Genomic DNA, 25072 nt, shown 5'->3' on the forward strand with positions numbered 1-25072 from the left:
AGATCAACAGTGTTTTTCGCCACTGCTTCCTCACATTTTAGGGTTCCAAAAATCTTGATCAACACCATAAAAGAAAAAGTAATGTCAAAAAATTACATCTATCATCTTTTAAAATCCCTTCCTCTCCCTTCACTTCACACAGCAATTTTTTTTCTGGTTTTAGACTTCAAATCAATGTTCCAAAAACTGTGGGTAAGTAACATGAATGCAACTTCAGTACTTTGATCCCTGATGTACTAACTGATAAGACTTGCTTCTAATTTTGAATACTTGAATAGCTTACTGTTCAAATGCTTTCAAAAGATTTTGAAACATTATACTCTTTAGTCTTTATAGGCACCTACCCTACCCACCTACATTGTTAGTTAACTACAAACTACCTACGGGTACAATAAAAATTGATGTTTACTGTAAGCATTCATTTCCCATGAAATAATGCAAAGGAAATAGTACGAAGGAAACAAATATTGTAGATAGTAAATTCAGGTGTCTCATTTTATTTTATACAGTTAGGTACTCATCAATCATAAATAAACTATCAAAGTATAAAACTGAAAAATGTATACAAAATTATAAAACATTTACTCGTTATTTCTTTGTACATACAAAATCTGAACAACAAATAAATTGGCACAGTAGACAATTACAACCTAATCTTGAGTCTTTTTTTCTTAACATAAATGTAGTTGAGATATTCTACATTCGTATTACTCAGCAAGCAATACGTTTAACAACCATCATATTAGTAATGATACAGATCTCCACAAACCCTGGAATAAAGCTGCATAAGAAGAAAACCCACCAGAAGAAAACGCAATCCCATGTATCAATTAGCCAATACGACAGCAGTATGCAAGCAAACGAATGAGCTGCAACAGCTGAACAATTAATTAAGGAAAACATAACGAAAAATTATACGAAGAATGTTAGAAAACGCAACTCTTTGAAATATCAACAAAAAATACAAGAAAAAAGGGATACAAATCGATGCCGCTAAAGGCATAAACATTGAGAATCCGAACAAAAAACCGAATATTTCAACCCCGAGGAAAGCTAAGCCCAATGATAATCCGATCACTAATCTGAAACAAGTTCATTAGACAGTATATAGAAATCTTGCAAAATTATATACTCGTAACTGATACAAATGAATCTTACAAGAACGAAAATTGCAAACAATTGAAGGTGAAATAAAATGTGAACAAATGAGGTGCGAAAAAACTGAATCAAAAAAGTGAAGAAAACCAACGTGATTGTTTTGAAATTATACGTAGGTAGTTGAAAATGTGATGTTTTTTTTCAACAAATTTAATAACGAACTACCCTCATGAAACGAACTTACTCTCTATCTTTGCCTAAATATTCTTCAGTATCATAACTGTAAGGTAGACATGCCTTAACATTTGTATCCTAAAAATAGAATATTCACTCGAGACATTAAAATCAACAATAAAGAAAACACCATACCTAATAATATTCATTCATCAAAGGTTGTCAAAATCTAAACAAACACAATTATCTAGCACCTAACACTTCTTTAAAAAATGTGCAATAATTTGTTTCAAATAAGGTTGTAAAAAACGCTGAAATCATAATTATTCAGCAATTTAAGCAAAGAAATACATTTCTTTGGTAATGAACCTTTGATTGCATGTAGTTTTTTAGTTATTTAGTTTTGTTTATTGCTATAGTTTGTTTTCGTCGCTGTACTCCTCTAGTTCATCCATAGAGGAGTGTGTTTCTTTCAATCTTATTTGAAACAAACTATCCAATGAACAAAAACTTTACGAAGCAAATCCTTAATTACTTAATCTTTTAAGGGTCATTCCATGTCAACTCAACCAACGTTTTTGGGTCATGTCCTTCGATTTCGCTCAAATTTTTTTTACAATATCTACCCACCCAGTAAGTAAGTAAGCCGCAATCAGTTTGGTCCCAGCCTGAGGGGGCGGGTGGGGGGCTTCCATTATTTTCACATTGTCCCGAGGTACTCAACTTCAGCAACCCATTTCTCCAAAACTATGATACTTTGATCATAACTGATTTCACAGTTCGAAAGGGCATTGAATTTTGAACTTTTTAAGCAGTTTGAAATTTTCAAAAGTTGAAAGTTGAACTTTCAATTTGAAAGTTCAAATTTCAAAATGGCACTGTAAGTAGGAGATACCATTTAAAATTTTGAAAAAATTTCCATAGATGTACATTTTGGTACTTTTTTGAAATATTTATGTTTCGAGATTGGACTCGTAGACGGAGGGGGAGCACCCCCACCCCCAATTTTGGGTAAAACTTTCAAAAGATAATCTGGGGCATGTGATATATCGAATTGTATGTTTTCGGCAACGCTGAACACGAATATGACGTTAGATTTTTGATTGGACCCATCCACGGCCCCCAAAACCTCCCCAAAGGGGGTAAAAGTTCAAAAAAGTGTTTTGTTTGTGCGACACATGGAATAATATGTTTTTGATGACGCTGAACACGAATATGACGTCAGATTTTTGATTGGACCCGTACACGGCCCCCTGCACCTCCCCAAAGGGGGTAACCCATAAAAAAATGGTAACATTCGTGTGACACATGAAATAGTATGTTTTCGATATCGCTGAACACGAATATAGCCATAGTTTGTAGAGGGAGAAAAAACAGCTTTTTCTGCTACCTTACTGGGAGAAAAAACATTTGCTATATTACCCAACCTGATGCGAATATTCAGCTCGCGGATATTATCTACGAAAGGGGTATTTCCGCGATCTTATGACATAATATCCAACCAATCATAGCCCAGAAACGCGCGCATCCGCTGCCTCCGCTGCTTGACCTATATCTCATTTTACCCTAAGCTCATAGTTGCTAGTTTCTCAGAAGAGTCAGTATCCAATGTACTGCCGATCTGCCTGGTCAGCTCTCAAGACTACGATGCTTGGGAGCTCCCATGGTGGATTCGGGGGTCAGAATATTCATTCTCATTGATTCTACCATTCGTTCTATTAGTGTGGGTGGATGAAACTAGCCAAGTACGTGGAGCTCAGGGGTCACTATTTACGGAAGTGATGCTCTTTATTTTCGTGTCCAATTTAATTGGATAGGGAATATTTTCACACTGACTTGTGATACTCCCCATAAATAATTCTATTAATTAAGTCAGAGTGTATTGAACTTCCGGAAGTGTCAAATCAATCAACAAGCAATTTTTAATTAATTTCTCGATTGATTGGAATTAATTATATTGTCTTCCCAACTCAACTCAGTCCCAGGTATTTATTCTTTTATTTACTAATTTTTTATCCAAAAAATACCATCCCAAGAATAGGCTACGAATTAGTAGTAATTCTTATCCTCCCTTTCCTTCTCCAATAATTACTCTTAAGAGATATCAACTCTGTTGTTCTTTTCTCATCATTTGGAGTAATTAGATGTACTTGAAGAAGATCTGTGTTAATTATTTACGTATACATATTCGTTTCCCAACATCTAAATTTCGTCCTATGATAATATTAATTGCTTGGTCACTCACCCAGAGGAGATAATAATGAGTAAATCCCAATTTACGAGTTTTTATTAATTCTGGTTCAAACCTCAACTTAATATTTAGGGTTGGACCCCCATGAGGTTCTCGGTCTGAACCAAAGGTACTCAAGAGGGTCCTGGTAATGTAGAGAGATTTATTACTTTCGTCAATTCCTAATTAGAAACTAGGAATTGGAGTAATTAGTGCACAGGATCTGCATAATCTCCCCCTACAAGTTTTTTAAATCGACCTCACCCATGGCCCCCAGAACCTCCCCCATTTGGTAAAAGTTCAAAAAAATTGTTGGGAGCCGTGGATGAGGTCCAATCAAAAATCTGACGTCATATTCGTGTTCAGCGTTACCAAAAACGTATTATTCCATGTGTCGCACGAACAAAACACTTTTTTGAACTTTTACCCCCTTTGGGGAGGTTTTGGGGGCCGTGGATGGGGTCCAATCAAAAATCTAACGTCATATTCGTGTTCAGAGTTACCGAAAACATACAATTCGATATATCACATGCCCCAGATTTTCTTTCGAAAGTTTCACCCAAAATTGGTGGTGGGGGTGCTCCCCCACCGTCTACGAGTCCCATCTCGAAACATAAATATTTCAAAAAAGTACCAAAATGTACATCTATGGAAATTTTTTCAAAATTTTAAATGGTAGCTCCTACTTACAGTGCCATTTCGAAATTTGAACTTTCAAATTGAAAGTTCAACTTTCAACTTTTGAAAATTTCAAAATGCTTGAAAAGTTCAAAATTCAATGCCCTTTCGAACTGTGAAATCAGTTATGATCAAAGTATCATAGTTTTGGAGAAATGGGTTGCTGAAGTTGAGTACCTCGGGACAATGTGAAAATAATGGAAGCCCCCCACCCGCCCCCTCAGGCTGGGACCAAACTGATTGCGGCTTTCTTACTTACTGGGTGGGTAGATATTGTAAAAAAAATTTGAGCGAAATCGAAAGACATGACTTTCAAAATCGGCTTTTTTTGGTTGAGTTGACATGGAATGACCCTAAAGTGAAAAGAGTACGCAAAATTTATGCTATTAGAATCATTGATAAATGATAAACAAACGCTTACTCGACAATTCAATGCCATAATCAACATGACGAAATGTCCGATCATGGTTATAAATCGAGCAGGAATTAACCCTGTTTTATCCATTTCAATTCCTAAACAATGTCACAATAAGGATTTCAAACCGAAAATTAGGTAAGCTAATCATAACCAAGTTTCAAGTAAGAACATAGTTGAGATAGAATATGATAGAATGGATGAGTACTTACTCTGCAGAAGGGAATGGTGTATGTAACTGCAGTGGATGAATTAACTAACGAATATTCAACTAATTGACTAAATAACTATCAACTTTCAGTATTACATTTTTAAACAAATAATTTTGAGAAAATTACAAAATTAAAAAAACTCCAAACTTATTATCACCATACCAACAAAAATTCAATACTTACAAAACAAACACCTTACTCGTATAGGGCATTTACTAAATTGTTGCGTTTCTCTGCCGTTCACTACGTGGAGAACAACTCTCCAGCGCTACTATTGATGCATGATATTTTCTTCACAAAAATGCAATTTTTTCGATTGTTCGCGAGTTCGGGTGAATTTTTATGTGGTCTCAAATTAAAGACAATGAAATTCCCTATCGATTGATGTTAAATTTTTATCATTTCGCGTGAAAATAACGATTTTATAATACGAATACTTCCATTTACCGATTTTTGCATACTACATATGTCAACTTCAAACTCAAAATACTCAAAATTTTCAGTGAACCCATAGGTATTTTAATGAAGCAAAATGTTCGTAATTTTATCCTCTTTAAAATGGGGGTCTCTCGAAATCTCTACATTTAACCGTTGAAAAGTTTTCGAAGCTGAAAGTTGCGAAAACAATGCAAAAACCAGCTGCGAGCGGTAGTGTTGAACTTTGAACTAAAATTACTCAAAATTTTGAGTGGACACATAGGTATTTGAGTAATACAAAATGTTCGTAATTGTATCCTCTTTAAAATACTTTTTTACCCAAAGCTCTACCTCTGACCATTTAAAAGTTTTCGAAGTTTAAAGTTGCGAAAACCAAATAAAAAAACAGCTGCGGGTAGTAAATATTGAAATTTGAACTAAAATTACTCAAAATTTTGAGTGGACACATTATTTGAGTAACGCAAAATGTTCGTAATTTTATCCTCTTTGAAACACTTTTTTACCCAAAGCTCTACCTCTCAGTGTTCAAAAGTTCTTGAAGATCAAAGTCACGGAAAGAGGTCACTGATCAACACTATAGGTATGGGTAATGGGTATGTGACTGACAAGGGAACCCCTTGAGGTGCCCGCCTCCGCGCCTCCGATCTGAACGGGGCCGCGATTTTCGGAAAGAGCATGTTCTAAAACTCTCAAAACCAAATTTCCAGCTGCCCAAGTTCATTTTTCGATTTTTGGCGAATTTTTGAAAGTCCAAAATTGACTATTTTGGTGATTTATGCTTTTTTTTTTAAAAAAAAGTACGTAATTGATCAGTAAAAATGTCAAAATGAGACCTAAAAAACTGATATTAACCTCCCAAATCCTAATTTCGGCATTTCCAGCCATTCTGAAGCCTCCAGCGCGATTTTTCAATTTCTCCAGAATTTTAAAGGGTACCCCCGATAAGATAGGCAAAATGCCCTTAACCTCAGATTTCGATGAAACTCACAGGGTATGTTTAGTACCCCCAAAAAATAATTTTGGGCCCATAGCCCGCTCCCCACCCCACCCCCCTCAGCCAGGGGGGCCAAAAAACGCGTTTTTCAGGGGAAAAATTCTGTATCAGCGCGTAATTAAGATAAATTGATTCTGTAAACGAATATAGTTAGAGGATACATGGGCGTACCTCCCTGAATTTTTTCAGAATTTTTCATCACACGGGGAGAGAAGGGGGGGCAAAAGAAAACTTTAAATCGACATTACTCCGGAACGAAAAAACATACCAAAACGATTTTTTCGTCAAATATGTATCTTTAGGTCTACTTTCTATAGAAGTCATCACCCGGCCATTTGGAGTGGTGGGTCAAGCTCAAAAGCTCAAAAAACTCTCAAAAAACCACGTTTTTTGCGTTTTTCTCCAAAAATATGGACAAATGGCGGAAATCTAAGAGAATCAAGTTGTTCAGCGTGAAATTTATTAGAATAGCCTTAAAGAAGTTAGTTGGTTTTCTTATTGTTTTTGGAGGCCAGCATCCAAAATTATGGATCGCTTTTTTTGGTGGTGCTGTGACAAAAAAACACAATTTTGAGTGTTTTTTGAGTTTTTGAAGATGGCCTACCTGGAGGGAAAATTTGAAAAAAAAAATACCAATTATAGTGCTCATGCAGATACATTTTTGAAAAAAAAATTTCATGTACTTAAATTAGGTTCGGAGATACGGCGGTTTCAAATTTTCTTTTGTCAATATATCTCCCCTGGGGGGCCCACAATTTTTGAAGAAAATTCAAGTTGCTAGAATCATGCAACTTCTTAATCAAGGTTTTCTTGAATTACAAGTAGCCTACTTGTCAAGTACATGGTATCTAACTCAAAACTATCAGAAAGGTTTCTTTTTGGTGTCGATGATTAAATTTTTATGTGAGTTACCAAGTACATTGAAAACATAGGTATTACCTACCTACGTACTATGTAGTAGATTGGGTAAATCACCAAAAAAAGAAAAAAAACTGGATTTTTACCAATTTTAGCAAAAACTGTCATTTTGAGTTGAAAGTGTACAGAAAAATTCTGGCTCCAGAAGTGCCCCTAAAGGGAAAACATGTGCCCTTAAAGTGGGAGTATTTTTGAAAAAACACGGTTTTTTCACTGTAGCCCCTGTACCCAATTTGTTTTGAGAAAAATGACGATCGACCCAGTCCTAAATGAATATATCTTAGATTCTGCGTCCATTCTATGCTATTATTTTAAATTGTTTTTGTCAATTTTGAAAAATCAACAAAAATTTAGGAATTTTTGCCAATCTTTATCAATTTTTTGAAACCTAAAGTATTGTCATCACTGCGTTCCAAAATATTTCCTCAGTTTCAGAAATAAATTATCTTTCAATATTTTTTCGTCATTATAGCGAAACTTTTGCGAAGAAAATATTTTCAAAACACCAACTACTAATACCCCCTCTCCAAAAAAAAAAAGATTTACTTTTCAATTTTCTCAGTAGAACCCCAAAAATGGCCTTGGATTTTGATGGCAATAGCATGGATTGGCGCAGAATCTCAAATACCTATGTAGGTACTTTTATTATACTGTCTCCTCCATATATTTTGAGTGAATACAGATTTTTTTGTCAAAACTCGTTGAAGCATGGATTTTTTCTCCCCGAAAAAGGCCCTTTTTTCGCTATTATGAGCAAGGGAAGGTGGGGGGGGGGATTTTTTGCCTCCGACATTTTTTTTAATGGTACCCAACTATGTTTCATCAAAATTTCAGAAATCCGAGGACAGGGACATTTCACCTATTTTACCCAGGAATACCCTTTCAGCTATCTTGATGTAAGCACAAATACTTCTGCGCATGTAGTTTTACGATCATGCTGTGTAAATGAATTTTCAATTACACAATTCTGAGGTAAAATTTCACGCTGAACAACTTGATTCTCTTAGATTTCCGCCATTTGTCCATATTTTTGGAGAAAAACGCAAAAAACGTGGTTTTTTGAGAGTTTTTTGAGCTTTTGAGCTTGACCCACCACTCCAAATGGCCGGGTGATGACTTCTATAGAAAGTAGACCTAAAGATACATATTTGACGAAAAAATCGTTTTGGTATGTTTTTTCGTTCCGGAGTAATGTCGATTTAAAGTTTTCTTTTGTCCCCCCTTCTCTCCCCGTGTGATGAAAAATTCTGAAAAAATTCAGGGAGGTACGCCCATGTATCCTCTAACTATATTCGTTTACAGAATCAATTTATCTTAATTACGCGCTGATACAGAATTTTTCCCCTGAAAAACGCGTTTTTTGGCCCCCCTGGCTGAGGGGGGTGGGGTGGGGAGCGGGCTATGGGCCCAGAATTATTTTTTGGGGGTACTAAACATACCCTGTGAGTTTCATCGAAATCTGAGGTTAAGGGCATTTTGCCTATCTTATCGGGGGGTACCCTTTGCTCCAGAAGACGTGAATAATGAAGTTGGGCAGCTGAAAGATCCTATTTTTAACGTTTTTGGAGGATTACTATCGTAATGTGGAGCTGGCAGTACCATCATACGTCATTCTGCTCAAGGTCCAATCATCATCATCCAGACCAGGGTTGTACATGTTTAAAACAAAAATGTTTTAAACATGTATAAAACACGTTTAAAACAAGTGATAAAAAACAGATCGATGTTTTGAACAAAAAAAGCCATTTAAAGACGTTTAAAACTACATATGGTTTTTGTTGTTTTAAACGTGTTTTATTTCAACTCCAATTTCCTAAAAACTCCTAAAAACAACACGTTTTTTTTTAGTTTTTTGTTGAAAAAAAGTGAAATTGAACAAACTGTATTTTTAGAGACAAATTTTGTGTGTTGATTCCAATTTTTCAATATTTCTTGAGCTTTATAGCGTTTTTATGACGTCACATCTCAAAAATTGATGTCTGGTGAACCAAAAACAAATGAATTTAGAGATGATAAATTTCAGGAAATTTATTTTTTGGAAACTTTCAGAAACTTTCGGAAACTTTCCGGAAACTTTCTGGAAATTTATTTTTCTTCGATGAATGAGGCAGCCCATACCTGTTTTTAACAAATGCCAGTTTTAAAATGTTATTGGTCAACTACAAACTGATGAATTTCTAATAATTCTGTTTTTTTCATTTATTCTCATATTTTCTGAAATAAAATGTCATTTGTGTGGTGTTTTATGAATTAAAAAATGTGACCAAGTTCAAGAATTCAATGATTACCTCACAAAAAATAAAAAACTGCACCAGAAAAATTCTAAAAGAAAAAAAATGCAGGGATGTGAACCAAAATTTTGAACTACATATAACTGGAACTGGAATAAACCAGAACATTTTCGGGGAAATAATTTTCAATTTTTTATCCAATTAGCTTTTACTGAAATCAAAACAAAAATTGGAATTGGAACCCAAATTTGAAATTTTCATTTCTCTAACCATAAGCTTGTAACCTTTGAATAAATTTGGTCAATTATGGTCCATGAAATTGCGACAATTGAGACAAATATTGCCATTTTCTCTCATTAGTCATTGAATAATTTTTTTTATTTAAAAAAATTGATTCTTGAATCATTGACAATGCATATCTTGAACTTCTTGAAGGAGACAACTAATTATAGGTATTTGTTTTTGAAAAAATGTGCAGTATTTTTTTTAATTTCAAGAAATTGTCTCAAAATGGTTCATCCGCAGGTTTGTTATTGTTACGCCTGTTGAAAAAATGATACCATGTCATGTATATACGCATATTTCGAAAATTTCATTCAAAAATTTTTTTAAAAAACCAAGAAAAACATATTTTATTGTTTCAAATGTCATAATCTAGTGGTGTTTGTTTACTGTTCACAAGCATTTCCTCATTATGAATGAAAATTCTGAACTCTGGTGAGCGTTTTGGTGAAAATTTATAAATTTCATAAATTTCCATGAAAATGGAAATTTAAAAATTTGAAAGTTTCCGGAAAATTTCCTGAAAAATTTCAAGAAAGTTTCCGTTGAAAGTTTCCTCTCGTCTCTATGAATTTGTGTTTAAGACACACAGAGATGTATTAAAAAAAAAAAAAATAACGATTATAATCGATGCTGCATCGATCATTTCGTCCCAAAATAATCGGACTAATCGGAGGATAATCGATTAATCGGCGATTATTCGGCCAAAAAAATTTGCTGTTCCATGATTGGTTGGAATTGAGTGACGTCAGTCATCGCCATAAATGTTTTCTGAACCATTATCTGAACAATTTTCATTTTCATTTTTTTACTCAAAAAGTAATTGTAATGAAAGGATTGAAGAGGAAATGAAAATATGAAACATCAAATAACAAATTAAAACCAAAAGGAAGACATAAAACCAAGATTTGGATTAATTTAAAAAAATTACCCAAAGGTCCGATTAATCGGCGATTAATCGATTATGGCCGATTATAAATAATCGGCGATTATTAATCGGAGATAATCGATTATAATCGTAATCGTTACACCTCTGATTCATCACGGTCACGTGATAACGAACTGGTGTGTAAACCAAGAACTCTTTTGGCAACTTTGACCTGCAAGAACTTTTGAACGGTCAAGGGTAGAACTTTCGGGAAAGAATCAAATTAAAGAGAATAAAACTACGAACATTTTACCGTATTAAAATACTTATGTGTTCGATCAAAATTTTGAGTAATTTTAGTTCAAAGTTCAATACTTGCCGCCCGCAGCTGGTTTTAGCCTTGTTTTCGCATCTCTAAACTTCGAAAACTTTTGAACGGTAAAAGGTAGGGCATTCGGGGAAAAATCAATTTAAAGAGGATAAAACTACGAACATTTTGCTGTATTAAAATATCAATGTGTTCGTTGAAAATTTTGAGTAATTTTAGTTAAAACATCGAGCACAATACCTAGTACACTTCGCATCGTTTGCACACCACTTTGATTATCAGACGGGTGTGACGTCACTTTTAAATGCCCTTTTTACTAAAATTATTATTAAAGTCATTAAAGAAAATGTAAACGGAACAAATTTACAGTGTAAAATTTTATGAATTTTTTTTTTAAAGCTCTGGTTGATACCGATTTGTAATATAATTATTTACGTTAGTAATTATAATAAGTGTTAAGTAGGAGGTAATCGGTAGGTATGCGATGAATATTGTTCGAAATATATTTACATACTCATAATTGATGTACTTGTGGCACCATTTTATATACTTTACACACGTTCAGGCACCAAAATTTACGTTGTGGCACCACCAAATGGTGCCACAACGTATTTTATTTAAAATCGTGTGGAATGTCATCAGGGCACTGCCAGGGGTCGTTAGGCAAATTTTTGTACTGGTGCCACAACGACATTTAAAGGTCCCTTTTAATATACTGGTAAAATTATATAGTCAACGGACGTTGTGGCACCATTTTCAGGTCTCATTGGTTTTCGATGTATTCTTTTGTAAAAATTCGTTGTAAAATGTTTCGATTAGATGACGCTGTTGCTTATACCCTTAATCATCACTCTATACTCATATAATATAGAGGCACCAGTTGGTTTTTATTAATGAATAAACTGTTGCCGGAAAAACGCTCGCGTAAATGACTAAGTTTTCTTTACTTGCTACCTGGTGCCACAACGACATTTAACTAAATGGTGCCATAACGTTACAAAAGTAGATATTGATATAGGTATATTATAAACGTTGTAATTTTAGAAGATGTAATTTTTTTTCGTTGGTTATTTCTTTCTTCAATTTTGTTTCGTCGAGTACGTATTTTAAACTATCTTTTACTTATTTTAACGTGGCTCATTTACTCGTTTATTTACCTTTTTTTTTTTTTTTCTTTCTTTTTTTCGTTATTTTCTCTTTTTCATGTTTAATATAGGTAATATAGCCAATATAGGTACAAATAATATACGTGTAACGAGTATACTTACTTAACTTACGTCGAGTACATTTGTTTTTAATCAAAAATGTGTTTTTGTTTTTGTTGTTACGCTTATATACCGTACTTATATACTCGTTATTGTTGGGTTCAAGTACCTTTACCCACAGTGGAAGAAAAATAAAAACGGACAGAAGGTTGACGTAAAGATTTTTATATACCGACTAAAAATAAAAGGGAAAACAGTAGAACAATTAAAATAGGTGTCGACACGATACATAGAATTATATTTAAAATTGCATCAAGTAGATAATTACGTACGATACTACACGCTATTAAATAGGTTCGGGTATGGAATAAATCGAAAATTTTGATTAACATCGTAAAAACGAAATGCTTTCAAAACAATAATAAATAAATTAGGTATACCTAGGTAACGCAAATGCAATGTAAAACTGCAGAATTCTTAATACAATAATAATCACAATTCGTTCAACGCGGTAATGCGTATGTATATGTAATTATTAATTAATTATTCGAATATTCAAATATTTAAAAAATCTCAAAGATTTGACTGTAAACGAGGTAAAAGTGAAATCGAAACAAAAAGATAAAAACAAACATAGGTAAAACTTACACATCTAAAACGAAAATTAAATAAATAAACTTGTTCGCAGGAATGAATGAATGAAATTGTATACTTATGACGGTGGTAACTGAAAATGTAGGGGAAGTAAATTCACACCAACAAGTACTAAATTTGCTTCAAATGGTTTCTGCTCACTTTGATAGTAACAGCACCACGAACAGTTCGAAGTAATTTTATTACTTCGTTCGTTTCCAAGTTTTGAACGTTCTTCGAATTTATCTGCGAAATCGAACGAAAATACTTTAGGTACAAGACGCACAAGGTTAGTAAAAGTAAAACATGATAGGTAGGTAAGTAGGTAGGTATCACACATCAGCTCGCAATTCGAAAAAAAAACTGAACGCGAACTGAACCACCACTTCGTAAGTCTAGATAATACGTAGGTAGGTAATAGGTACTACGTTACCTCCAAAATTTGATCGCCTACTCTCAAACGACCATCACTCGCTGCAACACTATTCGCGTGAATTGCACTAATTACGCTGGTATTGTTTTCATAACTCAGACTAAATCCTAGTCGACTATTCCAATTTCTTTGTAACTGAACGACGATCGTCTGAAATGTTGAAAATGGTGCGTTCATTCGATTAACTACAAATATTCGTACCATGATATATACCTAGCTTAATTCCTATTGTCTACAGCCTATACATATACATATGTAGATGTGCGTCCATCAAGTTGGATGCCTGCTTGGGGGAAAAAAAGCGTAATTTACCTCTGACGTAGCGTCCATACGCTGCAAATTAGAAACCGATTCAGTCTGCGAATCTAGAACGACGCCTTTCCACTTTAACAATCCTTTATTATCGGATGTAGGAATGGATGAAAGTTCAGACTGGGCGAAGGTGTCATCCGAATTCTACGAAAGAAACAAAATACATTTACAATAAGTACATGGAAGTATCTACGAAGAAAGTATTCATCTAGGTCGATACAAGGAACTGGTGACTTAATGACCACATCCACGAATAAGTACGCTTAGGACGAGTAATAACTCATTTTTACAATATTGACGGATCTAAAACGATCTGGGTACCTATTAGTATACATATGTATAAATATGAACGGTGCCCATTTATGTGTACCTATAGCCAGGGTTGTCAGCGTAGAATGTAAAACGTAGAATAAATGTAGAATATGTAAAGTAGAATAAATTTTTATTCTACGTAGAATATGTAGAATAAGTAGAATAAATTGAAAAAATGCAAAAAATGTTCTAATTTGCTGGAAAATTGTACTTTGCTAAGCTTTTGGATGATTAATTAATTATGTTTTCACCATTGTAATGCTGAAATTCTTCAAAAATGCTGAAAAAAGTTTAGTAGAAGCTGAATTTCTCATGTAATTTCACCTCATTTTGATAGGTCACCTGACACTTTTTCAATTATCCCAAAATCATGATTCATGAGCTCAAAATTTTCCAAATATGTTCAAATTCAATCAAAACATATTTTCGTCATAATATTCAAATTCAAATTCCTCATGTAATTTTGATCCATTTCAATAGGTTGTACCTACCTATGACTGTTTAAGTTTTTTTCAATTACCTATCTCTTAAAATCAGGACTCAATTTTGAACTCAAAATTCTCTAAAAATTGAAAAATTTCAAAACATATTTTAATAGAATTCAAAATATTTAAAATAATTGAAAAACTCCTCGCATAATTTCGACCCATTGCAGCCAACAGGTTGCATTGCATGACTTTTTTTCAATTATGAATTATTATCTCAAATTTATAACTCAATTTTGAGCTCAAAATTCTTCAGAAATGCTAAAAAAAAATACATTAAATTTGTTGAAAAATTGGAATTTCTCGTTAATGGTAAAATTTTAACACATTTTGATAGGTTTCAACTTTCAAGGTTACTTTATTCGTTTGTTCATTTTTTCTCATGCATTCAGCTTTCAAGCTCACCAAAAAAAATTGATGAACTTTTGGTCAATTTGTTAAATTTTATTGTAAGTTGTTGTAAGCTCAAAGCTGTAGATTGTAAGCATTATCACGTTTCGTCATTTCTTATCAGGTAAACAGCCAATCAGAACTTTTTCTACATTCTACATTCTACGTATAGTCTACGTCGATATTCTACTTATTCTACTTATTTTACACGTAGACGTAGAATAACTTATTCTACATGTAAAATGACAACCCTGCCTATAGCCTAAACTCATCTATAGTTCGAGATTAACAAATATTATTATTATTATTATTATTTTTCATTTTATTTATTTATTATTATTATTTTTTGTACGTTAAGCTCTTTTTTGTGTACACAGCACCACATAAGTAGGAATTTGAATTCAATACCCACCAAAGTTATACGAAAAAACTCATATTTTCAACACTCGAAAAACAAGCATCGAAACAAGACATCGCTAGACGTAGGTATACTTAATAAGTTAAGCACTTGAGCGGTGTGAGTACTCACTCGAGTGAGTATCGAACAGATAGGTAGGTTTGAGAAGCGAGAACTCAGTCGTAGATTAGATAAAAACCGAATAACGCGTCTAAACACACGTTTGAGTGTTTGAGATTTGAAAACTAATCGAGGCCGAGGCCGGATTAGATAAAGAGTACCTACCAATATCATACGTACACGTGCTTAACTGCAGCTATTACGTTATGCGCTTACGAGTAGGTAAGAGTAATTATTAAGTTTGCGACGTACTTTTGCGGATAAACCAGGCACATTTATGGAATGGTAAGCAGGATCGCTGTGTTGAAAACTGATTTTGTCTCCGTGGATATCTAAAGCTGGTAGGCTTACTGGTTCGTCGGCGATCTCCGCGAGATTTTCATTCGGAAGATAATCGTTTTGCATTCTCTTGGAAATCGAACTTGTTTTTTGAGCTGCACAACGAAACGCGAAGATATATTAGGTAATTAGGTAGGAACGTATAAAAGACAGGTTGAAAAATCAACTCTAAACGTTAAACGTTGCCGTACCCGTAGTTACGACTTACGAGTACATCTCTCAATGAAAAAAGTCACTCACAAACTAAAGTGGAAAATGCTCCTTCGAAAAGACCGGCTTCATCATCTTCATCATCATCATCATCATTGTCGACGTCGTCGTCGTAATCATGATTGGACTGCTCTTCCGATTGCATTTTTGATATCGCATCATTTTCATCGATATTACTCGTATTTTTCGTATTCTCGCTTTCGACTTTCAATTTTTTCACAGCCAAAGTATTCAACATGTCGACAGCTTCTTTCCTACATAAAATACAGACACACGCGTGAATTACGCATATTCTTTCATTTTAGATTTTACATATTTACCTACTATGTACCTAATAATACATACATATAATAAGTAGATATGATTAAAAATGACGAGAAATTTCATCAGATCGGAAGGGTCGAATGTCGGCTTATGATGTTATAAAAGACTACTCGATCGCATGGGTTCAAGTTAGGTACCTACATATCTTATACTTATGTATTTATTTACCTCAAAGTTTTATTATTATCTTCAAAATGACTAGAACTAAGCGAGGTTAACGAAGACGATAGAGTTTCACGACGAAGTCTCAGACTAACTTCGTCGCCGCAGTCTCTAAGGAATTTCACAGCTTCTTGATGACTCATTTCGCCAATTTCTCTGTTATTCACCTACAAACGGACAATTTTAAAAAAATATCATTACTTATTAGTTATCTACAAATACTCAAATCCAAATGATACGAGTCATTAGGTAGATATAGAAGTATATTATACTCGTTGCAGTTTATGTAAAGGAAAAAGGTGCTTGACCGGCAAATGCTATCTCGTAGGTACCTATATAGGTAGATTGTAGGAACCAAAAGTGTAATTTTTCAAAAGGATTAGGTAAACACTTGATCGAAGCTATGTAACCGAAGAGTCACCTAGTGTTATACAATTTGTAGGCAACTTGGCGTAGTTCAGCTTTTCTGCAGTTTTCAAATCATCACAATACAAAAAAAAATTAAAATCGAACTTACGACGAGGTGAGGCTGGGGCAGTAGGTACTCCTATTTTCAGTGATTTTCGATTTGATTAAAGAATACATTAGCCAATAAAAAGGACACGTATATCAAACCTGTCTGATCACGATTTTGATAGGTAGGTACGAGTACAAGTACATTGTAAAAATACAGCGTACCTACCTAGTACCTACTTCAGTTACGAAGCCGTAAAAACTCGCATTAGTGATTATATTGATTAAGGTAGGCGCCTACTAAAGGTCGAGGCACTACATTCAATCTAGTAAAGTAAGTAGTAGCACGTAAAGGCTATAGGTAAAGTAAAGGTCTCTAGAGATACGGATGCAAAATTACGAATGACCAGTAGACTATCATAAAGCACATAACTGGATTTCATGTAAAAAAAAAAAAAAAAAAAAAAAAAAAGGTCGACCCTGGAAAGTGGAACTGAACTGAGGTCCTCATTCTCTATACCGCAAAAAATGAAGATTATCGACTCCTACCTACGTGTCTTGTAAATTTTACGCGTCTGGAATAGTAATTTAATTTTTTTTGGACGTTGCCATAAAATCGACTAATTTTGAAAACTTTTCCTTTCATCAGATACTAACGGTCCAAATGTGAATGAGTACCTAGTGTTTTTTCTTCTATTAGGGGTGGGGGGGGAGGATTTCAATTTTTGCAGAGGGGGCACCGAAATGGAATTAGGTATTAAAGGAATTTCGATCATCCAACTCGCGATAAATTTACAGAGATACTCGTAGGTAAGTATGTGGATGTGCCTTCACCGCGAATAATTGCAAGTAATTACGTACCCCTACCCACCTCTGCCATGTCTACAAGTATTAACACACATGTACAGCGTATGTACGTATGTGTACACACCACAGAGGTAGGTAGAGGTACGAGTACATTAGACGAATTAAGCACTGCACACTGCACACGAGCAAGTAGCGTGAAGGATATCGCAGCAGGCTATAAACTTACGCTGATAATTTGATCGCCGGGTTTAATTCTGCCGTCGCAAATAGCTGGTTTCTTGACTAAAGCACGAACGATATGACTACGAAGACCATCTTCGTCTTTTCTAAGTGTGAAACCCAAACTACCGTTGATTTTTTTCATTTTAATCTCGAATTCCTGAAAAAAAAAAACCACCGTGGTTTAGCAATCGCAGAATCACTATCGTCAGACCACGAGTAGTCGAGTAGGTACCTATAAAAACGCTCAGACCCTCTAGACCAATTTTTCACCCACAAAAACAGACGTAAGAATCGAGGAGAGGAACGCAGCCAACGTAGTTAAAGGTAGTAGGCTAGATATGTTATAGGTAAGAAAATTTTCAATCAATTAAAGGAAAGAATTCAGGTACGCTCGGTAGATCTATTTTTCATTAGGTGGAAGTGGTGTTTGAAAGCGAAATGTGAAAAATCAATTTTTCTACCCGTACCTAATAACAATAAGTATCTGAATTCTGAATGGGCGTCGTTATAAGACGAGTCAGCATTCGTATCTGTAGGTAGGTATCTAAGTGAAACGACCGACTTGTTTGTCAATAAGAACACAACACAACGCGATGTCAGTATATAGTGGGTATTTAGGTACCTGCTCGTAAATTAAGGACTTACTCTGTGCTGTACGCAGCAATCGTACGTCATCGGAGTAAAATTCGAAAACATTTGACTAGAAGATACCGGCTTCTTCGTGGAAAACTGTTGCAAACGACACACGATCAGTGTAACGGCATTATCCAATTTACGTAATATTTGCAACGCTTCCTGCACATAAATAAAGGTACAAAAGTATAAGCGCGTGTAAGTACGACTACGAGTACAGAGTAGGGTACTGTATAATAGGTATGATCGACGTCAGTCATTTTGGTTGTCTCGCGTCGTTGTGTACATTCGTCGATAGTAAATGTTGTATAAGTGTGGGTGAGACTTACTCACACTTATACAACATTTACTATCAACGAATGTACACAACGACGTGAGACAACCAAAATGGCTGACGTCGATCATACCCATTATACAGTACCTTATACAGAGTACTTGCAATTTGTATTCGATAACGATAATACTCGTATGTAAATCTAAATCGGTCGAGTTAGGTTAGGTTAAGTGGACTGCTTTCTATACTCAATATTTGTATTTGTATGTACCAACATATTCCGATATTCCATATACCTACTCATACTGTGAGGGCCGTGACCAGCCATAAGCGTATAGTTATGTATTTCGGATTTGCAGTGTGCTCAGAAACACGTATGACGTATCGAGCGCCGCAGAAAAACCCAGGGGAAATAATCGATTGGATCTCATCAGGTCTGAGCAGATCCGAAATCCGAACATTCGCCGGATTCATAAGGTCCGATCATTTTCCTATGGGAAATGGGAATACGTAGGTACATACATGATTGGTTGTTGGATTGTACTGATAACATTCCATCACTCGTCGTAGGCATTAATTAAGGTATTTCGCGTTTCCAGCTTATATTTTCAACAAAAAGCTTTCTTCAGAGTGCTCGAGATTCGATAACCATTAACTAGGTACTCATATACAGAGTGGCCCAAAAGTCAGTATCCCGATTTTCACGTATTAGTTTTTCTTTGAAAAATCAAAAACTAAGCATCGTAGAAAAAAACTAACGACATCATGTCGATTCGAAATTTAATTCTCTACAACTTTGTTTTCAAGAAATTTTTTTTGGACGCTTTCTTTCGCCTCCAGATCAATTTTTGTGGCTTGATGATTTTCATGAAAAAATTTTCAAAAGTTCATTTCTAAGAGTTTCAGTTTTTCTTTGAAAAATCAAAAACTAAGCATCCTAGAAAAAAACTAATGACATTATGTCGATTGGAAATGTAATTCTCTACAATTTTGTTGTCATGAAATTTTTTTTGGACGCTTCCTTTCGCCTCCAGATCAATTTTTATGAAGCTCAGTTGGCAAATTTTTCAAAAATTTTAGTTTTTTGCAAAAAAATCAAAAACTAAACATCCTAGAAAAAAACTAACGACATTATGTCGATTGGAAATTTAATTCTCTACAATTTTCCTCGACGTAATTTTTTCGTAGGATGCTTCTTTTCATCTCCAGATCAATTTTAATGAAACTTAGCTTGCAAATTTTTCAAAAATTTTAGTTTTTTGTAAAAAAAAAATCAAAAACTAAGCATCCTAGAAAAAAACTAACGACATTAAGTCGATTGGAAATTTGATTCTCTACAACTTTGTCAACATGACATTTTTTTTTTGGACGCTTTCTTTCGCCTCCAGATCGATTTTTGTGGCTTGATGATTTTCATGAAAAAATTTTCAAAAGTTCATTTCTAAGAGTTTTAGTTTTTCTTTAAAAAATCAAAAACTAAGCATCCTAGAAAAAAACTAATGACATTACGTCGATTGGAAATTTAATTCTCTACAACTTTGTTGGCATGAAATTTTTTTTGGACGCTTCCTTTCGCCTCCAGATCAATTTTTATGAAGCTCAGTTGGCAAATTTTTCAAAAATTTTAGTTTTTTGCAAAAAAATCAAAAACTAAGCATCCTAGAAAAAAACTAACGACATTATGTCGATTGGAAATTTAATTCTCTACAATTTTCCTCGATGTAATTTTTTCGTAGGATGCTTCTTTTCATCTCCAGATCAATTTTAATGAAACTTAGCTTGCAAATTTTTCAAAAATTTTAGTTTTTTGTAAAAAAAAATCAAAAACTACGCATCCTAGAAAAAAACTAACGACATTAAGTCGATTGGAAATTTGATTCTCTACAACTTTGTCAACATGACATTTTTTTTGGACGCTTCCTTTCACCTCCAGATTGATTTTAATGAAAGTCAGTTTGCAAATTTTTCAAATGTTCATCTTTAAAAGTTTTAGACCCTTGGTTTTTTGACAAAATAATGGTCAAATAAGAACATGAATCCTAAATTCGGTTTCTACGGGTCAAGTCACTCCCATCTAGACACTTTTTGTGATAATTTTGGGTGAAATTTGACGATCACAAAAGCTGCTCAAATTGAGCAACTCCTGCTTCAATGCAGGCTAGAATCGTTCGTTACCATTTTGAATGTTATTCGTTCTTCACGATCACATCACATCAAACCTACTCGCAGATGTGATACTCAGGTTGTTTGTGAAATGAGTCTTTTACTTGTAGGTAAGTAAAAAACTTGAATGTTTCAATTTCACCCAAAATTATCACAAAAAGTGTCTAGATGGGAGTGACTTGACCCGTAGAAACCGAATTTAGGATTCATGTTCTTATTTGACCATTATTTTGTCAAAAAACCAAGGGTCTAAAACTTTTAAAGATGAACATTTGAAAAATTTGCAAACTGACTTTCATTAAAATCAATCTGGAGGTGAAAGGAAGCGTCCAAAAAAAAATGTCATGTTGACAAAGTTGTAGAGAATCAAATTTCCAATCGACTTAATGTCGTTAGTTTTTTTCTAGGATGCTTAGTTTTTGATTTTTTTTTTACAAAAAACTAAAATTTTTGAAAAATTTGCAAGCTAAGTTTCATTAAAATTGATCTGGAGATGAAAAGAAGCATCCTACGAAAAAATTACATCGAGGAAAATTGTAGAGAATTAAATTTCCAATCGACATAATGTCGTTAGTTTTTTTCTAGGATGTTTAGTTTTTGATTTTTTTGCAAAAAACTAAAATTTTTGAAAAATTTGTCAACTGAGCTTCATAAAAATTGATCTGGAGGCGAAAGGAAGCGTCCAAAAAAAATTTCATGACAACAAAATTGTAGAGAATTAAATTTCCAATCGACGTAATGTCATTAGTTTTTTTCTAGGATGCTTAGTTTTTGATTTTTTAAAGAAAAACTAAAACTCTTAGAAATGAACTTTTGAAAATTTTTTCATGAAAATCATCAAGCCACAAAAATCGATCTGGAGGCGAAAGAAAGCGTCCAAAAAAAATTTCTTGAAAACAAAGTTGTAGAGAATTAAATTTCGAATCGACATGATGTCGTTAGTTTTTTTCTACGATGCTTAGTTTTTGATTTTTCAAAGAAAAACTAATACATGAAAATCGGGATACTGACTTTTGGACCACTCTGTATATTTCTGAGGATGCTATACTTTAAAAACCCTTCGAAGCAATGTGATGGTAAAAAAATAAACCTCGCCGTAGTCGAAGGTACCTACACAGGTAGGTGCTCGTAAGTTGGGTATTTGCGACAGTGGAGAAATTGGAATTTAGCAAACGATGAACGGTGTTAAATGAAGAAATTCAACTTACAAAACTGGATAAATGTGTTAAAGCGTTTCCATTAGCGGATAATATAATATCACCTTCTTGCAATAGACCAGACTGCGAAGCAGCTTCCAATGGAAACAGCTGCTTGATGAAAATGAAACCGTCGTATTCCAAAACGCTAAATCCTAATCCGCGACTTCCTTTACGTAAATTGACTTCGAAAATCGAATCTGTAAAACGAAGAAAAAGGTGAAAAAGATGATGCAATTGCAAATGCAAATCCGCTAATCGAAAACCAAATATTGAAAATGACACACGTAAGATAAGAATGGTACCCCTAACGTAATTTTCTAGGATTTGAATTTTGATTTGAACACAAAGTTCAGCTCAGCCTTCTAGTAGTTGTCAAAAAAAAAAAAAAAAAAAAACCGACGAAACGACGTAGGTACCTACCTTTGTTAACGTCAATGACGAGTTTGCGTTGGTTGAAATTAAACAACTGGTGGATATCGGCGTTCGCCCCATCGCGATCGTCGCCGGAGTAATCGTCGTCGATGAAGGTTTTATCGTCGACGACGTAATCATCGTGGAAACTGCAGGTCTTATCTAACGAATTGCTGCGATGTATTTCGTTGAAGCTTTTCTCCATTTCGTAAGAAACTGCCTTGTCTGTGGCGGCCAATTCCAGCATTTTGGCTGCGGCGTTTGCGTTGAGACGGAGACGGCTATCGGCGACGTTGACTAGATTATGCCACGGCGCGAAAAGTCTGCCCATCGTCACGCTATGTTTCGAACCCAAACACTCTTCGGATTTACTTCTTCGAGGTCTGCGCGCATTTTTCAAGCATTTGCTAGGTCTTTGACTGATGCTAGCGCCCATAATTTTCACAGCCACGGCTTAGCCAGCACATCATATTTCTCGATAATCGAGTTCATCAGCGCAGTAGCCAGTTGTCCATTAATCGCACGTACTCGTATTAAGCGATTTCACCTGAAACAGGCTGAGAAAACACGACACGAATTAATTTCAGCTAAGTACTTATATAAGTAGTATTAGGCACCCAATCTACATAAATATGTATCATCGTTTAGAGAGGTGATTGGACGTTTTATAGGGTGTTCTTCATTCAATTGATTCGATTAAAAAAAGACACGCCTTTGCAACTTTTCCACGCAGGAAAATAGGTAGGTACCTATCTTACATCGGAATTAGATGGACCACAAATGAAGTGAGACAAAACCGCGGAGACGATCGACCGCGAGTATTCCACTAATAAGCAATAAGAACTCGAGTCTCAAACTCGCCCCATATAGGTAGGCACCTATATACCTAGTACCTACTAACGACACTCGTATACTCATGTACCTATACCAGAGTGAATAAGTATTTTCACACTACATACGTTAATGTAGGTACCGTATTCTTATTCTTTGAAAGATCTAGTTTACCAAACTGACTGACCAACGAGCGTGGAATTACTCGTACATACATAATGCGAGACCAAGTCTGCTGTCTGTTTATTAGGTACTAGCCTACTAGGTATAGTCATTCGAAGTAAAGGCAGAGCATATAGCATAGCATAGCGTACTTGAGCTATATAATCATCACGTAGGTACCCAAGTACCTGGCTCCAGTTGAACTGCGCTGCGCTGAGCGCAAGTTGAATGAAAGTAAAATTAGCTACCTGAGAATCACGCGTACGAATGTACCTACATTCATACCTCACCTTGGTAACTTTTACAACTGTAAACTGTACCTATAGTGTACTGTATACATTACAGTAATTTCAAGAGCAAAGGTACGCTCCACTCTAACTTATCTACCGTCAAGTGCCTAGAGCCCAGAGCCCAGAGCCCAGATGTACTCTTCTATACGTATATGAATATGATTTAGAATGCGTGAGATCAGTGAGAAAAATGTGCGCTTGGACGGCGTTAATTCTAGCAGAAATAATAAACACATGTACTCGTAGGTACATACTCGTATAACGCGACGAGTAGAAAGCGAAACATGTTAAAATTAACAAACCATTAACCAAAAAAGAATACTTATCTATAGGTGCGTACTGCTTAGCCCCTACTGCCTACAGCTAGGTTAGGGTACTATAGGTAGTCATTTAACACATATAGGTATGTACTCGTATGTACCATACAAGTCAAAAATTCGTAGAAAAAGAAAATTAGCCAAAAACTTGTACAATTTTTGCAACAGGTAATCATACACGAAAAATTGGCACTACCGTATTTTAAAATTGTATTCGCCTAGTTTCGAAAAATGGTGGATATTTTTGCAAGTTTGGGCATAATTGACGAGTAGTACGAGTATTTTTCAAAACAAGAATTCGCCCCGAGGGTATACCCTAGAAGTGGTCTAGGATTTCGATGGTATTCGGCAATGGTAAAGGTCGATGCGGAATCTCGAATAACCCCTTTTCAACTATAGGTCATTGTTCCGGGAGCCGGTTGAGTATAGGGGGCAAGAGCGAAAAAACCACGCTTTTTATCGAAATCTTCCTTCCAGAGACACCTTCGGAGTTGAAATTTTTCCTGCACTACTTTCAACTCAAAATGAAAGTCTCCTCACTGAACTTGGCCAAAATCCTCTAATTTTTTATTTTCGTGATCCACGGTGGAGTGAAAAAAATCACATACCTATCGTGGATTTTGACGAAAATTTGGTAAGGAAATTTATACCTACTTTGAACGTCGTGAAACTACCGAGAAAAATTTTGAGCCTTTTAGGTGCTCAGGAAACTGAGCCAGGCGTTCTCGAAGCAGGATCATTTTTGAGTAGCGATTTGAGTTTATAAACTTGCCCAATGCCCGACGGCCTTTTCGATTGATTTGATCCTCTGCAGAATCGAAACGAAGAAGAAGAAAGAGAATCGAATCGAATCGATTGATATTGAAGATGGCAGGTAGGTATCCGTACCGTTCAGGTCATTCCTTTCGTGTGACATTGGAAAGAGTATGGTACAACATATCAGGTATACCAAGACCAAGATTCACCAACCTCGTAGGTATTTTCACGATTGAAAAACAAAAGATCGATGAAAGGTCGACTGTCGAGGTGACAACGCGACGGGACGGTGGCGATCGATGAAGAAAACATTTTTGGTTTTCGTGACAAACAAAATGAAATATCTACCTATAATGACGACTCGAT

At 35.0% G+C, this 25072-nt stretch overlaps 2 protein-coding genes across 2 annotated transcripts in view; both read right to left on the minus strand.

Annotated features, from left to right (window-relative positions):
- Nucleotides 1–563: 563 nt before the first annotated feature.
- On the minus strand, nt 564–4976 carry LOC135841929 (transmembrane protein 107-like). The gene is made up of 5 exons (XM_065359150.1): nt 4808–4976; nt 4602–4693; nt 1343–1410; nt 982–1082; nt 564–878 (listed from the first exon to the last, which is right to left on the minus strand). Exons 2-5 carry the CDS (start codon nt 4683–4685, stop codon nt 712–714), a joined length of 420 nt encoding a protein of 139 aa, XP_065215222.1. The 5' UTR covers nt 4686–4693; nt 4808–4976; the 3' UTR covers nt 564–711.
- A 7304-nt stretch (nt 4977–12280) lies between these two features.
- Nucleotides 12281–25072, minus strand: part of LOC135841931 (uncharacterized) — a 28787-nt gene continuing 15995 nt past the window's right edge. Inside the window, exons 2-11 of the mRNA XM_065359154.1 lie at nt 22360–22907; nt 21949–22136; nt 18316–18465; nt 17675–17827; nt 16195–16355; nt 15733–15956; nt 15406–15587; nt 13450–13593; nt 13138–13287; nt 12281–12950 (exon numbers count right to left, since the gene is read on the minus strand). Of these exons, the coding sequence (XP_065215226.1) occupies nt 12837–12950; nt 13138–13287; nt 13450–13593; nt 15406–15587; nt 15733–15956; nt 16195–16355; nt 17675–17827; nt 18316–18465; nt 21949–22136; nt 22360–22786 (1893 nt within the window). The 5' untranslated portion in view covers nt 22787–22907 and the 3' untranslated portion in view covers nt 12281–12836. The remainder of the gene's footprint in view (nt 12951–13137; nt 13288–13449; nt 13594–15405; nt 15588–15732; nt 15957–16194; nt 16356–17674; nt 17828–18315; nt 18466–21948; nt 22137–22359; nt 22908–25072) is intronic.

This window comes from Planococcus citri, chromosome 3, assembly GCF_950023065.1.
Source record: "Planococcus citri chromosome 3, ihPlaCitr1.1, whole genome shotgun sequence".
Classification (NCBI taxonomy): domain Eukaryota; kingdom Metazoa; phylum Arthropoda; class Insecta; order Hemiptera; family Pseudococcidae; genus Planococcus; species Planococcus citri.